This window comes from Nycticebus coucang, chromosome 2, assembly GCF_027406575.1.
Source record: "Nycticebus coucang isolate mNycCou1 chromosome 2, mNycCou1.pri, whole genome shotgun sequence".
NCBI classification, from domain to species: domain Eukaryota; kingdom Metazoa; phylum Chordata; class Mammalia; order Primates; family Lorisidae; genus Nycticebus; species Nycticebus coucang.
The window spans coordinates 46,303,154-46,321,294 of record NC_069781.1 but is presented as its reverse complement, the minus strand read 5'-3'; the positions used below and the strand labels follow the sequence as shown (position 1 = coordinate 46,321,294).

General features: G+C 41.1%; 1 protein-coding gene across 1 annotated transcript; it reads right to left on the bottom strand.

Moving 5' to 3' along the window:
• Positions 1-362: 362 nt before the first annotated feature.
• NDUFB6 (NADH:ubiquinone oxidoreductase subunit B6) lies at positions 363-16,620 on the bottom strand. Its single transcript, XM_053572572.1, has 4 exons — positions 16,321-16,620; positions 12,660-12,752; positions 3,966-4,010; positions 363-546 (listed from the first exon to the last, which is right to left on the bottom strand). Exons 1-4 carry the CDS (start codon positions 16,498-16,500, stop codon positions 478-480), a joined length of 387 nt encoding a protein of 128 aa, XP_053428547.1. The 5' UTR covers positions 16,501-16,620; the 3' UTR covers positions 363-477.
• Between the last annotated feature and the right edge of the window lie 1,521 nt (positions 16,621-18,141).

Genomic DNA, 18,141 nt, shown 5'->3' with positions numbered 1-18,141 from the left:
TGTGAAACTTCTGTTCTTACATTTGTTGCACCATTTCACACTGTTGAATATTCTCACACCAAATTAGAGTAAGTAAGCTTTTTTTTTTTTTTTTTTGGCCAGGGCTGGGTTTGAACCCACCACCTCCGGCATATGGGACCGGTGCCCTACTCCTTGAGCCATGGGCGCCGCCCTAGAGTAAGTATTCTATCAGAAAAAAATCTATGTGACTATATACTTTTCTACATCCTGTTTTCAAAGCCAAAAATGGTCAGAAAAAGTCAGTGTTCTCTCATATCATCTATCTTCTGTTTAACGTGTCCATTTTTACTATTGTTAAATTATTCAAAAGTCTCAAATTGTACTTTGGGAAGAATCTGACAACACATTCTTAGAGTAAACTTTATTAAAGTTACTTTTCCAGAAAATACATTCAGTAAATTTGGTAATATGGTAATACATTTGAGCTCATAAGCTTTTGAAATTTTTAAGTAGTCTTCAATGATGTTGATCAGGGAATTCTTTCATTGGTGGAATTACTTCTCCTGTCTCCACAATTGTATCACCCTAGAAAAACAAAGACACATATAGTAGAAAAATCTAAAGTCTGGAGAAGAGGTATTTCTCTTCTGTTGCATGTTGGTCAGACCTCTCATGGAAAAATCTAGCTGAGGTCTGGCATTCACTTTAGAAGAGACTTAAAGTAGCTAAAATCGTCAGTTGCAAATCAAAGAATGGGAAATTTCACTCATAAACAAAAGAACCAGAAAGGACATGAAAGTTGTATTTGCCAAGTGTTAAAGGGATAATCTTTATTTTACATGACCCCAAGAAATAAAAGCCCTAGAGATAAGTGCCAGGGAAATATCTATAGTTCAATATAAGACAGTGATGTATTCCTAGCAAATGAATGTGTTAAGCAATCATCAGTTTTCTGTTTGGCTTATATATAAAAACTTTGGCTGTGCTGCTGGTCCAGGTATCCTTTCAAACCTAGGAATGGTGTGTGGTAGTCAAAAGGTTGGGCTTTGAAGCCAGAAGCAGGTGGTCAGAATTTTGGAACCTGCACTGACAAGATGTGTAATTTTAGACAGATTAAATGGCTTCAGTTTCATCATTTGTACAGGATAATAGATTCCGTCAGCCTGACAGTTCCCAAGTAACTACATAGAGTAGAATTAGCCTCATCCCCTCATGCCATTCCCTGAGTTGGTACTGCTCAGGATTACCTGATGAAAAAGTAAATTTGTATTATTTTTAAGCCTTCATACATCTGGAGGACAATTTGTTACCACAACTAGCATTATCTTACAGAAATTAGTGCCTTGAAGTGGTACTAATGCTGCTGTAATAAGAACTACGGAGTTAGGGAAAAAAAAAAAAAAATACTACGGAGCACTGGCTTAGCAGTCTGGTGGCAAAGATCCAGGCACTGGAGGCTAAAAGATGGAAATAACAGGCAGTGAGAAACTACTTAACAAAATGTCTCCTAAGTTACTCAGAAGCAAACTGCCTAATGAACTTAAGGTTCAGGGAAAAGCAGCTGAAAATACAGTTATAATTTGGGTACTACTGGCTGCTGTGGGAATGTAGCTCAAGAAGCATAAGCTCAGGCAAGAAACAGCTGATTTGAGGAGTAAAAAAAATGGAGAGAATCTAGTAATTGGAGACCTTGCAGTACTGGAAAATCGCATTGCTTCTAAATCCCTAAACAGAGTTAACAGAGATTCTGAGCAACAAAAGCCCAATAAAAACAGAGGAACTCAGCCCTGTGGCAAAAATAAGATTAAAATGAAGGTAGCCTTTGAACTAGTCTGATTCAGATGGTCTCCACAATAGCTGCCACTGAATCGACAAGGCAAATAATGAGGACAAAGAAATGAAGAGTTGATAACAACATACAGAAAGAATAAATACTGGCATGAGGGACTGACTTGAAGCAAACAGACTACATGCTTACCAAGTATTTTTCTTTCCATGCCTACCAAATGTTGAGGGAAATGGATGCACAAAAAAAAATACATACAGACTACAAACTCCTGTGAATGTCTTAAATTAAAACAACCTCTGACATTTAACCTGTAAGCAGGAGACACATTTTGAAGGCTGTACCCCTCCTAAGGAGGGTATATTTCTCAATGCCCATTTAGATGTAGTCTAGGTTGATAATGAAAAAGAAAGAACCCTCCTGTGGACAGAGCCAGGTACTAGGAAGAACAATGGACAAAGATATTTCTTCCATTCAAGTAACTTCCCATACACAGGGGTTAGGAGTAACTACTGGGATTTCATAATTGCAAAAAACCAGTGACTGCTGTGCTAGTCTACCACTGAGCGATGGGTATGGGTGGGGGCGCAGGGGATACAGTTAACTTGCCTTAGTTCACTGATCCTCTAATGAAGAGAAGTCACATCTAAACCTGACATACTATTATGCATCGTGTGGTGATCCTGAATTTGGGACTGGTTGCAGTGATGGAATCGGACTTTGGGATTTCTTCCTAGGAAAGGGACTAAACATATTACACATGTGGGAAGGAAGCAAAGAGCTATTTTGTGACTAGAAGGATGGACTATGGCAGAGTCCATGCATGGGAGTATGGGAAATAACAAGGAGCAAATCAATATTGGGGATAATGAGTTCTGCCCAAGACAACTGAACTGAAGTGATATAAGCTACTTCCAAGCTTAGACCTTAAAATCAATCTCTCTGACATCCAACCTTCTCTTCCCTTACTATGGTTGTAGAAGCCTCATAATCCAGAAGCACAGCTGTAAGATTGAGGAGGATCACTTGATCCACGCTAGTCTGTGATGTCAGTAAGAAATAAATCTTTGCTTTGGTGAGCCACTGAAATTTGAAAGTTTCTTAACTACCTAGCCTATTCTAAAACATATGTACAAATGAATATATGTCAGTTCCTTAAAAGAGAAGATTCCCAAAGGTGGCAATGGCACAGAAACAGGACGGAACTATAATGGCAAATCCAAGAAATGCTATGGAATCACTAATTTGGTCTTCTGAATAGAGCCCTCCTTTTCCTTTGAACAGTAATGGCAAAATAAATTTTAAAAAAAAGTATATAAATGGGACACTAAAAATTATGCAACTGGTGAAACCAGTTGGATAATTTCCTGTTTTGAGACTGCTACACAGGCCCAGACACACATCAATTACATACAATGAAATAGAAAAGTTCCCTTCTATTTCATAAAGCAGAGTTACAACTGGAATAGCCAATTTTGGTTCTTCTCCCTAAAAATTCCCTTGTTGCATTAGATAACAATTATTGTGACTATGTCATTTGATTAAAATAAAGAATCAACACTAACTCTAGTTCTTAAAATTATAGAATTTAGAGGTATGGTAATTCATTATCTGTAACTAGAAATAGATAAGAACATGTTTTTTCTATACTCAGCAACAACCCCACAGCCAATAAAAATACCAACTGATTAATGAGTGATCTTAATGCTAAAAGAACTCTCATATTAGTACTATGGCTTACATATTCATAACATAAAATTTAAAACAAACACTAACGGATTTTAACTTTACAGATGGAACATAAGGTCAAACCTTGAAAATGAGGTACAAAGCCATAGGAAATGACAGTTTGGAAATAGAAACTCAGTTGTTGTCACTATGCTTGGGTATATCTGCTTAAGCTCATTCCCTAAGTTCTCAACCCAACATGAAACAAAACACCAGTGAAAACTGTTAGTACCTTCAACTCACTTTAAGACAAGTCACAAAAGTTTCTTAGACAGGTTAAAAATAAATGTGCCTGGTTCCCATTCATCTGTAACTGCTACTACTGAAATTGTCAATTTATTTTTTTTTTAATAAATGAGAATATACAAAACAGGCACATAAACTGACAGCAAAAAGAAAGGAACATTTTAATTGAATGAACACTTGGAGGGAGAGAAAGGAAAGAGAAAAATAATGAACAAAAGAAAATCGGAGAAGTTTTAACACTTACTGGGAATATTCTGGGCTTCCTTTCAACAATGGCATATGGTTTTGTCTGAAATAAAAATAATTCTGTGTTATGATGTTAGAGTTTCTTCTGAAAACAAAATAGAACACATTCCAAATTGCAGAAAGAATTTATGTTGGTTTATAAAGTGAAAGCATGTTAACCCAATTCTAATTCCTACTAGCCCCACTAATCTTACGTTTCTAACACATAAGACAGACCATGTCCACTCGGACATTTCCCAAAACTGCTATGGCCACACCTGCTTTCTCCACCACCAGAAAGCCCTCCTTTCCAAATACCCTACTCATAACTTCCAAGGCTAAAAACTGTACAGTCATAAATGACTCTGAACTTTGGTTTTATCCCCTAATTAACTGCCAATTTCAAGTGTTTCTGCCTTTAAAAGCATCTCTGGCTTCACTTTTCTTCTTCATTCCTGCAATCTCTAACTAGATTCTCAGCTAACATCTAAACAGCAACAATCTACATTCAATGTTTTTCTGTATTTTCCTCAATATGCATAGCATCATATTCATCAAGTCATTCTTCCATTTAAAAATGGAAAGCTTCCCATTGACCATCACATATAGTTCAACCTCTTCTCAGTGTTACTTATACAGATGAACATGTTGATTACTGGCTCTATATCTTTGCTTCTAACTGCAGTAACTTTTTTCTATATTCTTACCCCAAACAGAGCCATTTTCCAACTGTACTACAAACCCCTTGAGATAGGAATTTGGTTGGTGTGTGTGTGTGTGTGTGTATATATATATATATATTTTTTTTTTTTTTTTTTTTTTGCAGTTTTTGGCCAGGGCTGGGTTTGAACCCACCACCACCTTCCAGCATAAGGGGCCGGTGCCCTACTCCTTTGAGCCACAGGTGCCGCCCTGGTATATTCTTTCTATAGCATAGAGGAAGAGGACATATACATACTAAGCACTCCATGCTTATTGATTAAGGGATATAATCTGCTTAGTGAAAAGAACAAAGATGTCAGCAATCAGAAAGCTAAAGAGCATCCAGGGGTCTCAAACCTGTTTTCCTTCCAGCCATACATTAGAAAAAGAGTTGCCTTGGGCCACACATTAAATGCACAAACACTAGTGGGGAGGGAACAAGATGGCGGCCGAGTAACAGCTTCTTTGCAACCAGGCACACTGAGATAGGGGAGAGAAGACTCTAGGCATCTCTGGCTTGTGGGCTCTGCCCAGAAACATCCCTTTGGGGGGATGGGCAAGAGACTTCTGGACCCCAGGAGGAAGACAAAAGCAGTGGAGAAGTGACAAGTGGTTGCATTTAGTCTGAGGCTGCTGAAGCTGGTAGCTCCAACAGCAGTGAGATTGCAGACAGGGAAGGCCTTCCTTGTGAGTTGTTTTGTTTTTTTGGACTTAAGTACTTGGTTCAATTACCTTGGGAGGACTTTGGTGAGAGTGCAGGTGACTTTAAATGTTGTCCAGTGTCCGGGAATGAGCCACTGGGCCAGACGGAGCTAACACTGTTTGGCTATGGGCACCCCTCACTCCGCAGCCATTGTGGGAGTACTGCCCTGCAGGCTCCCCCCTCAGGGTCTAAGAAGGAGGCTCTGGCTGAGAGCTTGGGCAAGTGATCTACTGACCATGAACAACACCAAAGGCTGGGACTGAGACACCAGGGAAGAGTGGAGCTTTTAGTGTCTGACAATAGGAGGACTGCCTTCCAGCCTTGGCCCTCAGGGGCATAGAGTGAGGCCAGTTTTACTCCCTGGATAAGGGGGCAGCCACTTGAGGAGAGTTCCCAGCAACAAGTGCTTTCCTGGGAAATCTTATGCTTAGCCAAGGTTAACGGTTTAAAATGTCTTTTAAGCAGGCTGAGGAGAGATTCAGTGTCTCAGTGGGGTTTGAAGGCAAAGAAGTCAGCAGAGGCCTCCAGTCTCCATCTCATACAGCTGCATCAGCATCGTGATTAGCAGTTCATACCCCAGAAGATCACCTGTTGCCCAGACAATATTTAGCAAGATATATATACTGCTTTGTTTGTGGTTTTGGGGTTTTTTTTCTTTTACTTCAACATTTCCCCCCAGATTTTTCTATCTTTTTTCTTTCTTCATTTTTCTAGTTTAAATTTAATTTTCCACTGTTGTCTTCTTTAAAAACAACATCATTTTTGCTAGTGTTTCGGCCCATTATTTGTTTTTTCCCTCAATTTTATCCTGTAAGGTTTTCTGTCTGTCTGTTTATTTTAGTTGGATTTATAGCATTTTACTCTTTCATCTTATGAAGATGATTTCCGTGGCATTTGCAACAAAAAAATAAACAAATGGGACTCATTTAAACTGAAAAGCTTCTGTACAGCTAAGGAGACAACAACCAAAGCAAATACACAACCTACACAATGGGAAAGGATATTTCCATATTTTAAATCAGAAAAAAGCTTGATAACTAGGATCTATAGAGAACTCAAATTAATCCACATGAAAAAAGCCAACAGTCACATATATCAATAGGCAAGAGAGATGAACAGAACCTTCTCTAAAGAAGACGAATGGCTAACAAACATATGAAAAAATGCTCCTCATCCCTAATTATTGGATCAATGCAAATCAAAACCACCCTGAGATATCATCTAACCCCAGCAAGAATGGCCCACATTATAAAATCTCAAAACTGCAGATGCTGGCGTGGATGTGGAGAGAAGGGAACACTTTTACACTGCTGGTGGGACTGCAAACTAATACTACCTTTCTGGAAGGAAGTATGGAGAAACCTCAATGCACTCAAGCTAGATCTCCCGTTTGATCCTGAAATCCCATTACTGGGCTTCTACCCAGAAGGAAAAAGTCCTTTTACCATAAGGACACTTGTACTAGACTGTTTATCGCAGTTCAATTTACAATCGCCAAAATGTGGAAACAGCCTAAATGCCCACCAATCCAGGAATGGATTAACAAGCTGTGGTATATGTATACCATGGAATACTATTCAACCATTAAAAAAGACGGAGACTTTACATCCTTCGTATTAACCTGGATGGAAGTGGAACACATTATTCTTAGTAAAGCATCACAAGAATGGAGAAGCATGAGTCCTATGCACTCAATCTTGATATCAGGACAATTAATGACCTAGTACATGGTGGGAGGGTGGGGGAAAGGGAGAACAGAGAGAAGGAAGGAGGGAGGGGGTGGGGGTCTTGGTGTGTGACACTCTTTTTGGGGGCAGGACTGTGGAGGGCCCTTATACAATGTATCGATCAGGCACAAAAACAGGATGGCGGAGGCGTACTTTAGGAAACCTGCTTGCAGGCTGCGCCCTGGCAACAACCTTGCCGCCCGTGCCCTTTGCGCTCATTGGAGAGATATCTAAGTCAAGAAACTGACAACAGGATGTGTCCTAGAGTATATATACAGAGTGCTGTAAACAAGGTTAGAGAGAGAGGGCTTTTCCATCCTGCTCTCCCCGGACAAGGTTAGAGCTTTTCCATCCTGCTCTCCCCGGACAAGCTGCTTGCCCCCATAATAAACTTGCTGAAAGCTGTTTGCGTTGGTGTGTTCGTCCCTGCTGGTCGGCGGCCGAGCGACACCGACAACTGGTGCCGAAACCCGGGAACTTCAGGATCCCCTCTCGAGACTGCTTTCAGCTGACAGGTAAGCCGCCCCCGTGCCGGGTTTGTCCGGGTAGCCCCACCAGGTAGATAAGTGGTGGGGGAGACTTCTGCGGTAACCGCAGAGCTTGCAAGGGAGGAGAAGGGATCCGGCTCGCGACAAAAGCGAGGGCCCGCGTTCAAAGCGGGGGAGGAAAAGGGATCCAGGAAAAGGGATCCAGCTCGCGACAAAAGCGAGGGCCCGTGATCAGAGCGGGGGAGGAAAAGGGATCCAGCTCGCGACAAAAGCGAGGGCCCGCGATCAGAGCGGGGGATTGTGTACACGGGTCATTGGCCACGACCATAGTGGCGGGTGTTAGTCTTTTGTTAAGTGTGTGTACTGTCTGGTGTTCGTGACCCCTTTTGTTGTATCAGTCTTGAGTCTGAGTGAGAACAGCAGTTCGTTGCCTGTCCTCGTTCAACACAATCTTCTTCATTTTTAATTTTTTAACTTTGGATGCCAAAGGGCAAACAGCAGCAGACCGCCACTGCCTTGGTCACCAAACCAGCTCCCCAGTGCAAGTGCGCTGGAAGGATGTCCTTACCGGCCAATGGCCTGGCCCAGACCTGGTTCTCATCTGGAACCGAGGTGCAGTTTGTGTTTCTCCACAGGAAAGATTCACCCGTCCAGTGAACCCCTCACACGATGAAGCCGCGCCCATAGAGCCACATCGAAGCGCGACTTCGGAGTCACCGCAGCCCTTGTCATGGCCATCGCCACAGCCCTCGCAGCCACCGCCACTGCGACTGCAGCCCTTGCCACCGCGGTCCCCACCGCTACTGCTGTCAACCAATTGTCCGCCTCAGTTGCGGAGGCCCTGCGCACCCGGGCCGCCGCAGGACACCTTCGCGCTGGACTGTTGTTGGTCGATTAGGGAGTGGACATTTTGCAGCAGCGGGTGGATGATGTGGAGAGATGCCTCTCCTTTGGTTGTTTAGTTCCTTGTGTGTTACCCCCACAATTTTTGAACTAATGGTACCCTGCGTAATGCTTCCTTGCAACTATTCCGTTACCTTCTGGGGAGCTGGGATGCGGAATTTGAAAACCTCACCTGCCAAATGTTGAATCATATTGTTAGTATCAATAGCACTCGAGTACAAGTAATTACTGCTCGCGATATTCTAGGAAAAGTAACTAGTTTGCTCTCCCATGCCCGCAATTGGGCCGGCACCACGGCTTTAAGTATTATACTTCTAGTTGCCATAGTCTTTTGCATCAAACTTCTCCTTACCCTCCGCCAAAGACAACAACGAGACCACGTCATCGTCCAGCAGGCCCTCCTCGCCCTCCAAGCAGGAGGTTCCCCCCAAATCTGAATTAGCATGCTGGACCAGTAGCCAATGACGGGTAAGATTCCCCCCGATGTAGATCAACCTAAGACAGAGGACAGGCCACTGCTGCCTGTACCCTCCATGACGGGTAAGACTATACTCGGACAGGGGGACAACCTAAGACAGGCATGGTCACAACTCACAATAAATAAATAAAAAGGGGGAGATGTGGAGGGCCCTTATACAATGTATCGATCAGGCACAAAAACAGGATGGCGGAGGCGTACTTTAGGAAACCTGCTTGCAGGCTGCGCCCTGGCAACAACCTTGCCGCCCGTGCCCTTTGCGCTCATTGGAGAGATATCTAAGTCAAGAAACTGACAACAGGATGTGTCCTAGAGTATATATACAGAGTGCTGTAAACAAGGTTAGAGAGAGAGGGCTTTTCCATCCTGCTCTCCCCGGACAAGGTTAGAGCTTTTCCATCCTGCTCTCCCCGGACAAGCTGCTTGCCCCCATAATAAACTTGCTGAAAGCTGTTTGCGTTGGTGTGTTCGTCCCTGCTGGTCGGCGGCCGAGCGACACCGACACAGGACACAATTCTAAAAGGGATTTTACCTAACAAAGGCAATGAATGTAACCTGGTTTCTTATACCCTCAATGAATCCCCAACAATAAAAAAAAAAAAAATTAAAGAGAATATGTATACGCAAACATATACACACACTAAACCACACTTATATCTACATTTCTTTCTATATCTATCAACACATACTAAAAACCATGAGTTCACACCAGTATCTCCAATTCCATTCTGCCCTCACAAAGTTAATTCCTTTTCACATAATTCCCTCTTCTAACAGGGAGAATCCTGGGTCTCATTATTATCATGAACTGTTAGGCATACTTCATTTTATCAGGCTTCACACGTATTGTGATTTTTTTTTTTACAAAATGAAGGTTTGCAACAACCCTGAGATGAGCAGGTCCATCAGCACTATTTTTCTAACAGCACGTGCTCATTTTCTGTCTAGATATGATGTTTTGGTAATTCTTCCAATATTTCAAATGTTTTCATTATTATCTGTTATCATCACTGGTGACCAGTGATCTTTGATTTTACCATTCTAAATTTTCTGGAGCACCATTAACTATACCCAAAATAGCAAACTTAATCAATAAATGTTCTTACTGTTCCACCAACTAGCTATTCCTCATCTCTCTCCCTCTCCTTGGGCCTTCCTATTCCCAGAAAGACAACAATATTGAAATAAGGACAATTAATGACCTTACAATAGCCTCTAAGTGTTCAAGTAAAAGGAAGAGTCGTACATTTCTCTCTTTAAATCAAAAGCTAGAAATGACCCTTAATATTTTGAAATTAAAAATAAAAGCTATAAATGATTAAGCTTGGTGAGGAAGGCATGTTGAAACCAAGATCAGCTGAAAGCTAGACCTCTTGCATCAAACAGCCAATTGTGGATGCAAAGAAAATGTTCTTGAAGGAAATCAAAAGTGTTACACCAGGGAACACAAGAATGATAAGAGAACAAAACAGCCTTGTTGCTGATACAAAGTCTGCATAGAAGATCAAATAAACCTCACCATTCCCTTAAGCCAAAGGCTAATCCATAGCAAGGCCTAAGTCTCTTTAATTCTGTGAAGGCTGACACAGGTAAGGAAGCCGCAGAAGAAAAGGTGGAAGTAAACAGGGTGTGTTGATCTATGCTGTGTAGTCCCAGCTACTTGGAAGACTGAAGCAGAAAGATGTCTGGAACGCAGGAATTTGAGGATATAGAATCCTATGATGACACCTGTGAAATAGTCACTGTACTCTAGCCTGGGTAACACAGTGAAACCTCCATCTCTAAAAATAAATAAATTTTTCTTAAAGTTGGACGGTAGAAGAGGATGATTCATGAGATCTTAAAGAAGTCAGTCAGTCTCCTTAACATAAAGCATGAATGGATGAGGAGTTGCTTCTTATGGAAGAGCAGAGGAAGTGGTTTAGAGAAAGTGGTTTCTTGAAATTGAATCTCTTTCCGGTGAAGAGGATGTGAAGATTATTGAGATGACAACAAAGAGTATAGACAATTACATGATTTGAAAAGACTGGTTGCAATTTTGAAAGAAGTTCTCCTGTGTATAAAATGCTATCATACAGCATTGCATGCTACAGAGAAATCTTTTGTAAAAGGAAGAGTCCATCAATATTGCAAACTTCTTTGTTGTCTTATTTTAAGAATCTGCCACAATCACACCAACCTCTTCAACAACCACCACCAAGATCAGTCAGCAATCATTAACACTGAAGTAAGACCTTACACAAGCAAAAAGATTACAACTTCCTGAAGGCTCAGATAATCATTAACATTTTTTAGCAATAAATTATTTTTAAATTAAGGCATGTACAGTATATTTTTCATATATAATGCTATTGCACACTTAATAGACTACAGCTTAGTGTAAATATAATTTTTATATGCACTGGGAAACCAAAAAATTCACATGACTTGCTTTATTGCAGTGGTCTGGAACTGAAGCTACTCTGAGGTATGCCTGTATTTGATCAATCTCTTTATATACAACCCATCTCCTGTCACCACAACCATACCCCAGTATGAACACCCTCCCCACCTCATTCAGGGTCTAAGTTACCACCTGCATCGTTGCCCCACATCACCTTACCCCAGATATCCTCCTCTCTCTGCTCAGGTTCCAATATCCTCTTAACAGGGTGCTGCTGCTGCTACTCCCCAAACAAACATGCTCATCCTCCTTCCCTGAAACTCACTCAGACTCTAACAACCCTTACTTGGTATAAGAATGCCTTTCGCACTCTTTCATTTCAACCACCATTGCTCCCCCTGCCATACCATACCCCAAAATGCATGCCCTCTTCATTCTGCCTGGGATTCAATGCCTGGGCACCAAACTGTGCTATTCCTTTAAAAATGACAAGTGGCTCAGTTCAATTAGCCCTTGCAAGATCTTTTAGTGGAAAAGTTCAAGCTTTTAGACATCTTAGATTCTAAAGAAAAGAAGTTGTGAAAAATCAAATAAAATGAGAGAAAGAGAAATGGAATGATGACAAAGATAACATTTATCTATTTCAAACTTTATCTTATACCAAATTTATGCTTTAAAAAAGCAGAAATTCTTTTCTCCCTTTTTTTTTTTTTTTGTAGAGACAGAGTCTCACTTTATGGCCCCAAGTAGAGTGCTGTGGCCTTACACAGCTCACAGCAACCTCCAACTCCTGGGCTTAAGCGATTCTCTTGCCTCAGCCTCCCGAGCAGCTGGGACTACAAGCGCCCGCCACAACGCCCGGCTATTTTTTGGTTGCAGTTCAGCCGGGGCCGGGTTTGAACCCGCTACCCTCGGTATATGGGGCCGGCGCCTTACTGACTGAGCCACAGGCGCCGCCCTCTTTTCTCCCTTTCTTCTCAGAGAAATTCTTCTCTCCCTTATGTTACTAGTGTAAACTTGGGGTTTACCAGTGTAAACTGGTACAAGTTTACACTAGTAACATAAGGTCAGGTACATTCTGACAAGCTCTATGAAGAAATGCATTACAAGTTGTAAACTAATATAATGATGAACTTTTTGAAACACCATTCTTAATTACTTAACCTTTATTAAACCTTTTACCTAAAAGAATTCAAAGTATGGCAAAATCAGTTTATGAGTGGCAGATTATTTCCACAAGTAAAGTAAGGTAAAGCATATCCACACAGAAAATCATTTTGGACAAGTTAAAAAGAAATTCTGAAGAGCACATACTTAAAACATACTTACCGACACATGATACTTGACATAATAATGAACAATCCAGGTTGGTATAAGTACATAGGTAAAAATAAAGATACTTTTTCGGTATACCTTATAAACCTGGGGAAATAAACACATACACAAAATAAATACGTGTGTATCCCATTATTTATGTTTGTGGCAGGAAAAAAACCATCAATGATGTAACAAACATGGTTATTTTACATATCAATGGTACATGTATCCTTACAATCTGTAGCAAACCTCATCCACTCAAATTATTTTTGCTAAATGTAGGGCGTCTTGGAAGATAGTTACAGAGTCCAGACCAAACCACACTTAAGATGAGCAACATTTTGTAAGAACATAGTATAGCATTTATAGATACCATTAAAAAAAAAACTTCTTAAAAAATCCTCTTATAACTTTGTTAAAATATAGCAAAAATAGCCAGAGTAATCAAAACCACAAAATTTTTCTGGTAAAGTTATCTCCCTGATTTATTAATTTCGGATACCCACAATCAATACCACTTGCATTTTTCCAGGTATAAGGCAGACAACCTTGAGGACATCAGTGCTGGGAAAAGAGTATTTTACATATTGAGACAGGGTATTCCAAACTCACTTGGAGATGCCTCTGACACACAATTTTTTTGAGACAGAGTCTCACTTTGTCACCCTTGAAGAGTGCTCTGGCGTCATAGCTCACAGCAACCTCAAACTCTTGGGCTCAAGCAATTGAGCATCAACCTCCCAAGTAGCTAGGACTACAGGTGCACACCACAATGACTGGCTATTTTTTTTTAAAGACGAGGTCTCCCTCTGGCTCAGGCTGGTCTCAAACCTGTGAGCTCAGGCAATCCACCCACCTCGGCCTACCAAGTGCTAGGATTACAGGCGTGAGCCACTGCGGGGGCCACATGACACACTATTTTAAAAGAGAAATGAACTAATGGAACATTCCTATGGCAGCCAATTTGAAATATACCTTTCTACTGGGTGCGGGGGGAACAATCAAGACTTTAAGCATTACAACACAGAATTATTCCACAATAAGCAGAGAAATGTACACTGCTTCCTGCTTAAAGCAATTTTGAAAGTGACATCTTTGAAGTATGGCACCAACTGATTTTTTCTTCTCCCCCACAATTTGTGAATATTGTTTTAAAACATCATTAAGTCAAATAACCATAGTCTAATTGTCTTTCTGCAGTTTTAAGGCGATTTCATGAAATGCCATGAGATTTGACTCTTTCTCTTTACTTGACTGAAAGTTCTTGACAGACTGAGTGAATTTAGAACCCTGAATCCTCATCCCAAAAAAAATAAATGCTGAAAAGTATTTAGGTAGAAATAGTATTGCTTAATGTGATGTTAGAAAAACAAAACCCAAGGGCCTTTTTAGGGCTTCTGCCAAAATGTCACAACATTGCCTAGGCAAGTCCTATTCTTCCATTTGTACTCAGGTGGGCACAGCTGCTAAGGGATTAGTTCAGATGTTACAGATAACTGAGCACTTGGGATTTAAATTTTAGGTGTCTTCCAAAGAATAACAAAATACTCCTTGAGCTAAAATAAAAAATAATTTTTTAAATATGCTAAGTGTATTTGCTTGGTGGACAAGGGAGTGCTATAGCCCTCAAAAAACAAGTTCAGTAAATCTTCTGTGCTCAAAAGGGCTGGCTCACAAAATAGGGAGCTTTTTCAATTTAATTGTGCCTCAGAAGTTTAACTATAGGTTCAAGTGTACCATGAGGTAAGAAAAAAAAAAGATTGAAAAACACGGCATTAGAGAATTGGATAATATTCTATCTACTGGTCATTTCTCTGGTCTAACTTTCAAAAGTGCAGTGTTAGACTAAATGTGGTGTCTTACGCCCATAATCTAGCATTTTGAGAGGCTGTGGTGGGAGGATTCTTTGAGGCCAGGAGTTCAAGACCAGCCTGTGCAACACAGCAAGACCCCATTGCTAGAAGAAAATAGGAAAATTAGCTGGGTGTGGTGGCAACATGCCCTTAGATTTAAAAAAAAAAAAAAAAAAAGCATCACAACACATATGATTATAAAAGAAAAAATTAACTTAAGGTAAGATTAATTTCAGCAAATGATTATTTACTTCCTAGATCACTGGGTAATGAATGGGATGTCAACTTTCGACCAGTCAAAAACAACAGATAATATCAAGGATACAAAAGGTGACAGGTATGAACTAAAGAGGTAAATTTTATTACCACAAGTATCTTACACCATTTTCTCAGAAAAAAAGTGCAATTCTGATGCACCAGACTTTGCTGCACAGAAAGAAGTATATACATGTGGATTTCAACATGAACTCCTTCAATTCCTAGTCCTGTGACAAAGGAATTGTTGAATTTTTGTAGATCATTTAAAATGAGAATTAGGAATAGTTTCTAGTTCATAGGAGTAAGGAAATGAAGTAACACATGTAAAACCCTTGGCAAAGCATCAGGCACATACCAAGCACCCAAGTGTTACCTATTAGTATTATTAATAGCCAATGTTGTAGGTAACTCATGGCGTTCACCACCTACATTCAGTGTGATTTAATTAACATATCTCAAGAAAATTGCAGAGATCCTGCAAATAAAGTTAGTCCTAGAATGAATGATTTTCTTCAAAGTACAGGAAGAAACTGGACTTTTTTAATGAAACTGTTACCAAAACTGTACTTGTCCCAGGAAGAAGCATCAGAAAAAGAGGGACAAACAGTTTGACAAGGAAAGAGGTTTATTACTTTGCCAGCAAAGGAGGAAAATGGCAGACAATGGTCTCAAAATCCAAACTCCCGCTTCTAAGAAAAAGCAAAAGCTATCAAAGGTTCTGATCCCATAACCCCATAGTGAGCCAAGACAATCTCCTGGCCTCAGCAACAGCCCAGTGATCTCCACCCAGATTAATCCCATCTTCAGCTAAAAGGACCTGGTGACCTCCGCCCGGATGATTTCCTTGAGCTATCTCTTCTGTGCCACAAAAAACAAGAGGCATTCCCTGCCCCTCCCGAATTCTAGCCTGAGGTAGGGATGCCGGTTTGAGTTCCAAAAAAGTTGGAGAGACAGAAAATATTTTTGCCATTTTTTCTCAGGCCATTTCCTCTGCAACAAAACATTGTGTTAAAAATCCATAGCGGTGGTTACAATCCAAAAAAAAAGGTAAATAAAAGTACACACTGGTGGTTTGGAAAGGCACTTCTTGAATATGACTCACTAAGCAAACCAGCAGGGCTCTTAGGGGTCTCTTAGGATGATCACATGGGGCTGTACCACCAGTTAGGGGCAGTGTTACCTGGTCTCTAGAACCTCAACCTTAAAAGTTAGATAAGCATCCTCAAACGTTAAAATGAAAGAATTTTCACTCTGGTGAGTCCTTGGCTATTATTTTGAAGGGAGATTTCTGCAGTCGAAAGAGAACCAATCGTGCAGCGGCCTGTAAAACCTAAGATTCGCCTCCTTCTCATCACCCTTGACAGCAAAAAGGCATGAATCTGCCAAAGCCATTCATGCTCTGAACTCCTGACTCCCAGTCCAGGACTCTTGGCGACAGAACAGCGTTCCAGGGCACAGGGCAGTGTAAGTCCTTGGTGTCTTCTATGAGCTGACGTCCAGTGGACGGACCGACGGACGCTGTGGGTGTCTGTGTATGGGGACTGGGTAAGTCGGTCACTCACCATGTTCCTCCAGGGGGTGGGCTTCTGCAAAAACTTATTCCAGAATGCCTCCATAGGCCACATCCTCCGAGGGGGCAGCACCGGCTCCCGAGGGCTCAGCTCCTGGTCCTTCAGCCATCGCCTTCTCAGCTCTCGCAGCTGCTGCAGCCGCAGTTTCTCATCTGGCGTGTACCCCGACATGTCGCGGGTACCAAGGCAAAAGGACACGGCGCGCCGTCAAATTCGGGTATGCGCGCTCCCGTTTTTCAAAGCGACCTTTCGAGGACGCCGGCAGCGGCGCGCGATTATGGCGTCAGACCGGGTACTGCCGCGGCGGCGACTCCAAATTCCCCTTGCCTTAAGCAGAGTCTGAGCATGCGCAACACCCTCCACCGGTTCCCATTATGCCATCCGCGCTTTCTGCGGCGGAATAAGTAGCTGGAGCGGGAGCAGGTGCGAATGCTAGTCCCTTTTAAGTAATACAGGGGAAAGTGCAGAGGAGAGGTTGTATGCGAGTTCAGAGAGCTGCGGTTTTTGAAAAGGAAGAAGAACTTGTATACTGGGAGCAGGAAGGATGAGCATATGTATTATGTCAGTTACTATGATGTCCAGATGCAAAATTCTTTGTTTGCCTCTCCCACCTAGGAATTCCTTTTCCCGTGACCTAGGGAGAGTCTGTGAAGATGTTGTAGTTACAGCCAACTTCAAATTCCAGCTGTTTTCGTTACTGGTAAAGTGACCTGCAGCAACTGTCTCTGTCTGTCCATCTGTAAAGCGGAAGTAAAAGGCGTGGTTTAATGTCTGGCAAAATTACATACATTCATTCACTCTTTCACCCAGCAATCCCATTTCTAGGACTTTATATCCAAAAGATAACGTGGTAAAAATATGAAAGGGCATGCACGAATATCCCCTGCAGTAGGACTCATAATAGCAAAGCACTGGGGATTACTCCCAATTCCTCAATAAAGCACTGGTCGAAGATAGTACAACTACAAAAAGACAAAATTACAACAAATTTAATTTAAAGATCTTAATTGGCTTTTATTTCTGATTCTAGAATTGAAACAACTACCTCATTTCATAAAATAGAAAGTTTTCTGATAAGCTGAGCAGAGGAGATTGGCTGAAGAAAGCAGAAACAATAAAAAGCAGATTGGTCCTTATTGGGTTAAAGCAGGAGGGATTTCCTTATTTCACTGACCCAGGTTGACTAGAATCTCATATTTTTTGGAAATTGGCCCATTTCTAAGTTCAGCTTGAATATGTGGCATTTAGCACAAAGGATTCTGTCGTGGTTTGGTCTGCTTTTCTGTGACTTAATGCACTCAGCCCCACAAACTGTCTCCTGCCCCACTTCAGATGCCAATCGCGAGTAATAGGTTTAAGCCCAAGAGTTTGAGGTTGCTGTGAGCTATGATACTACAGCACTCAACTGAGGACGACAAAGTGAGACTCTTTCTCCAAAAAAAAGTACAGATATGTACATATATATATATATATATATATTTGTCTTAGCTCTGCCTATTGACAATGGCCTAAAAAATAGTCATACCAGTAACAAAGAGCCCCTCTAGTTCCTAACTTATGATCTCGAAAATATTTTCCATATAAAGGAACTAGGATTCTTTGAAGCACCAGTTTTCAAATATTTTGTTTCTAAAACCTCTTTAAACTCTTAAAAATTGTTGAGGACCCAAAAGAACTTTTGTTTATATGGGTTATATCTATTGATGTTTACTGCATTAGAAATTAAAACATTTAAAAATACACGTCTAGGATCACACCTGTGGTGCATCTTACAAGGGTACATGTGAACCTTGGCAAATGTGGAATGTAAAT

What these genes read in the sequence shown, in the direction of transcription:
- NDUFB6 (XM_053572572.1), bottom strand. Translation starts at nt 16,500, where the DNA reads ATGTCGGGGTACACGCCAGATGAGAAACTGCGGCTGCAGCAGCTGCGA. An exon ending in ATGTCAAGTATCATGTGTCG is followed by an intron (nt 4,011 to 12,659) that starts GTAAGTATGTTT and finishes TTTTTATTTCAG; the next exon opens with ACAAAACCATATGCCATTGT. An exon ending in GGAAGCCCAGAATATTCCCA is followed by an intron (nt 547 to 3,965) that starts GTAAGTGTTAAA and finishes TTGTTTTTCTAG; the next exon opens with GGTGATACAATTGTGGAGAC.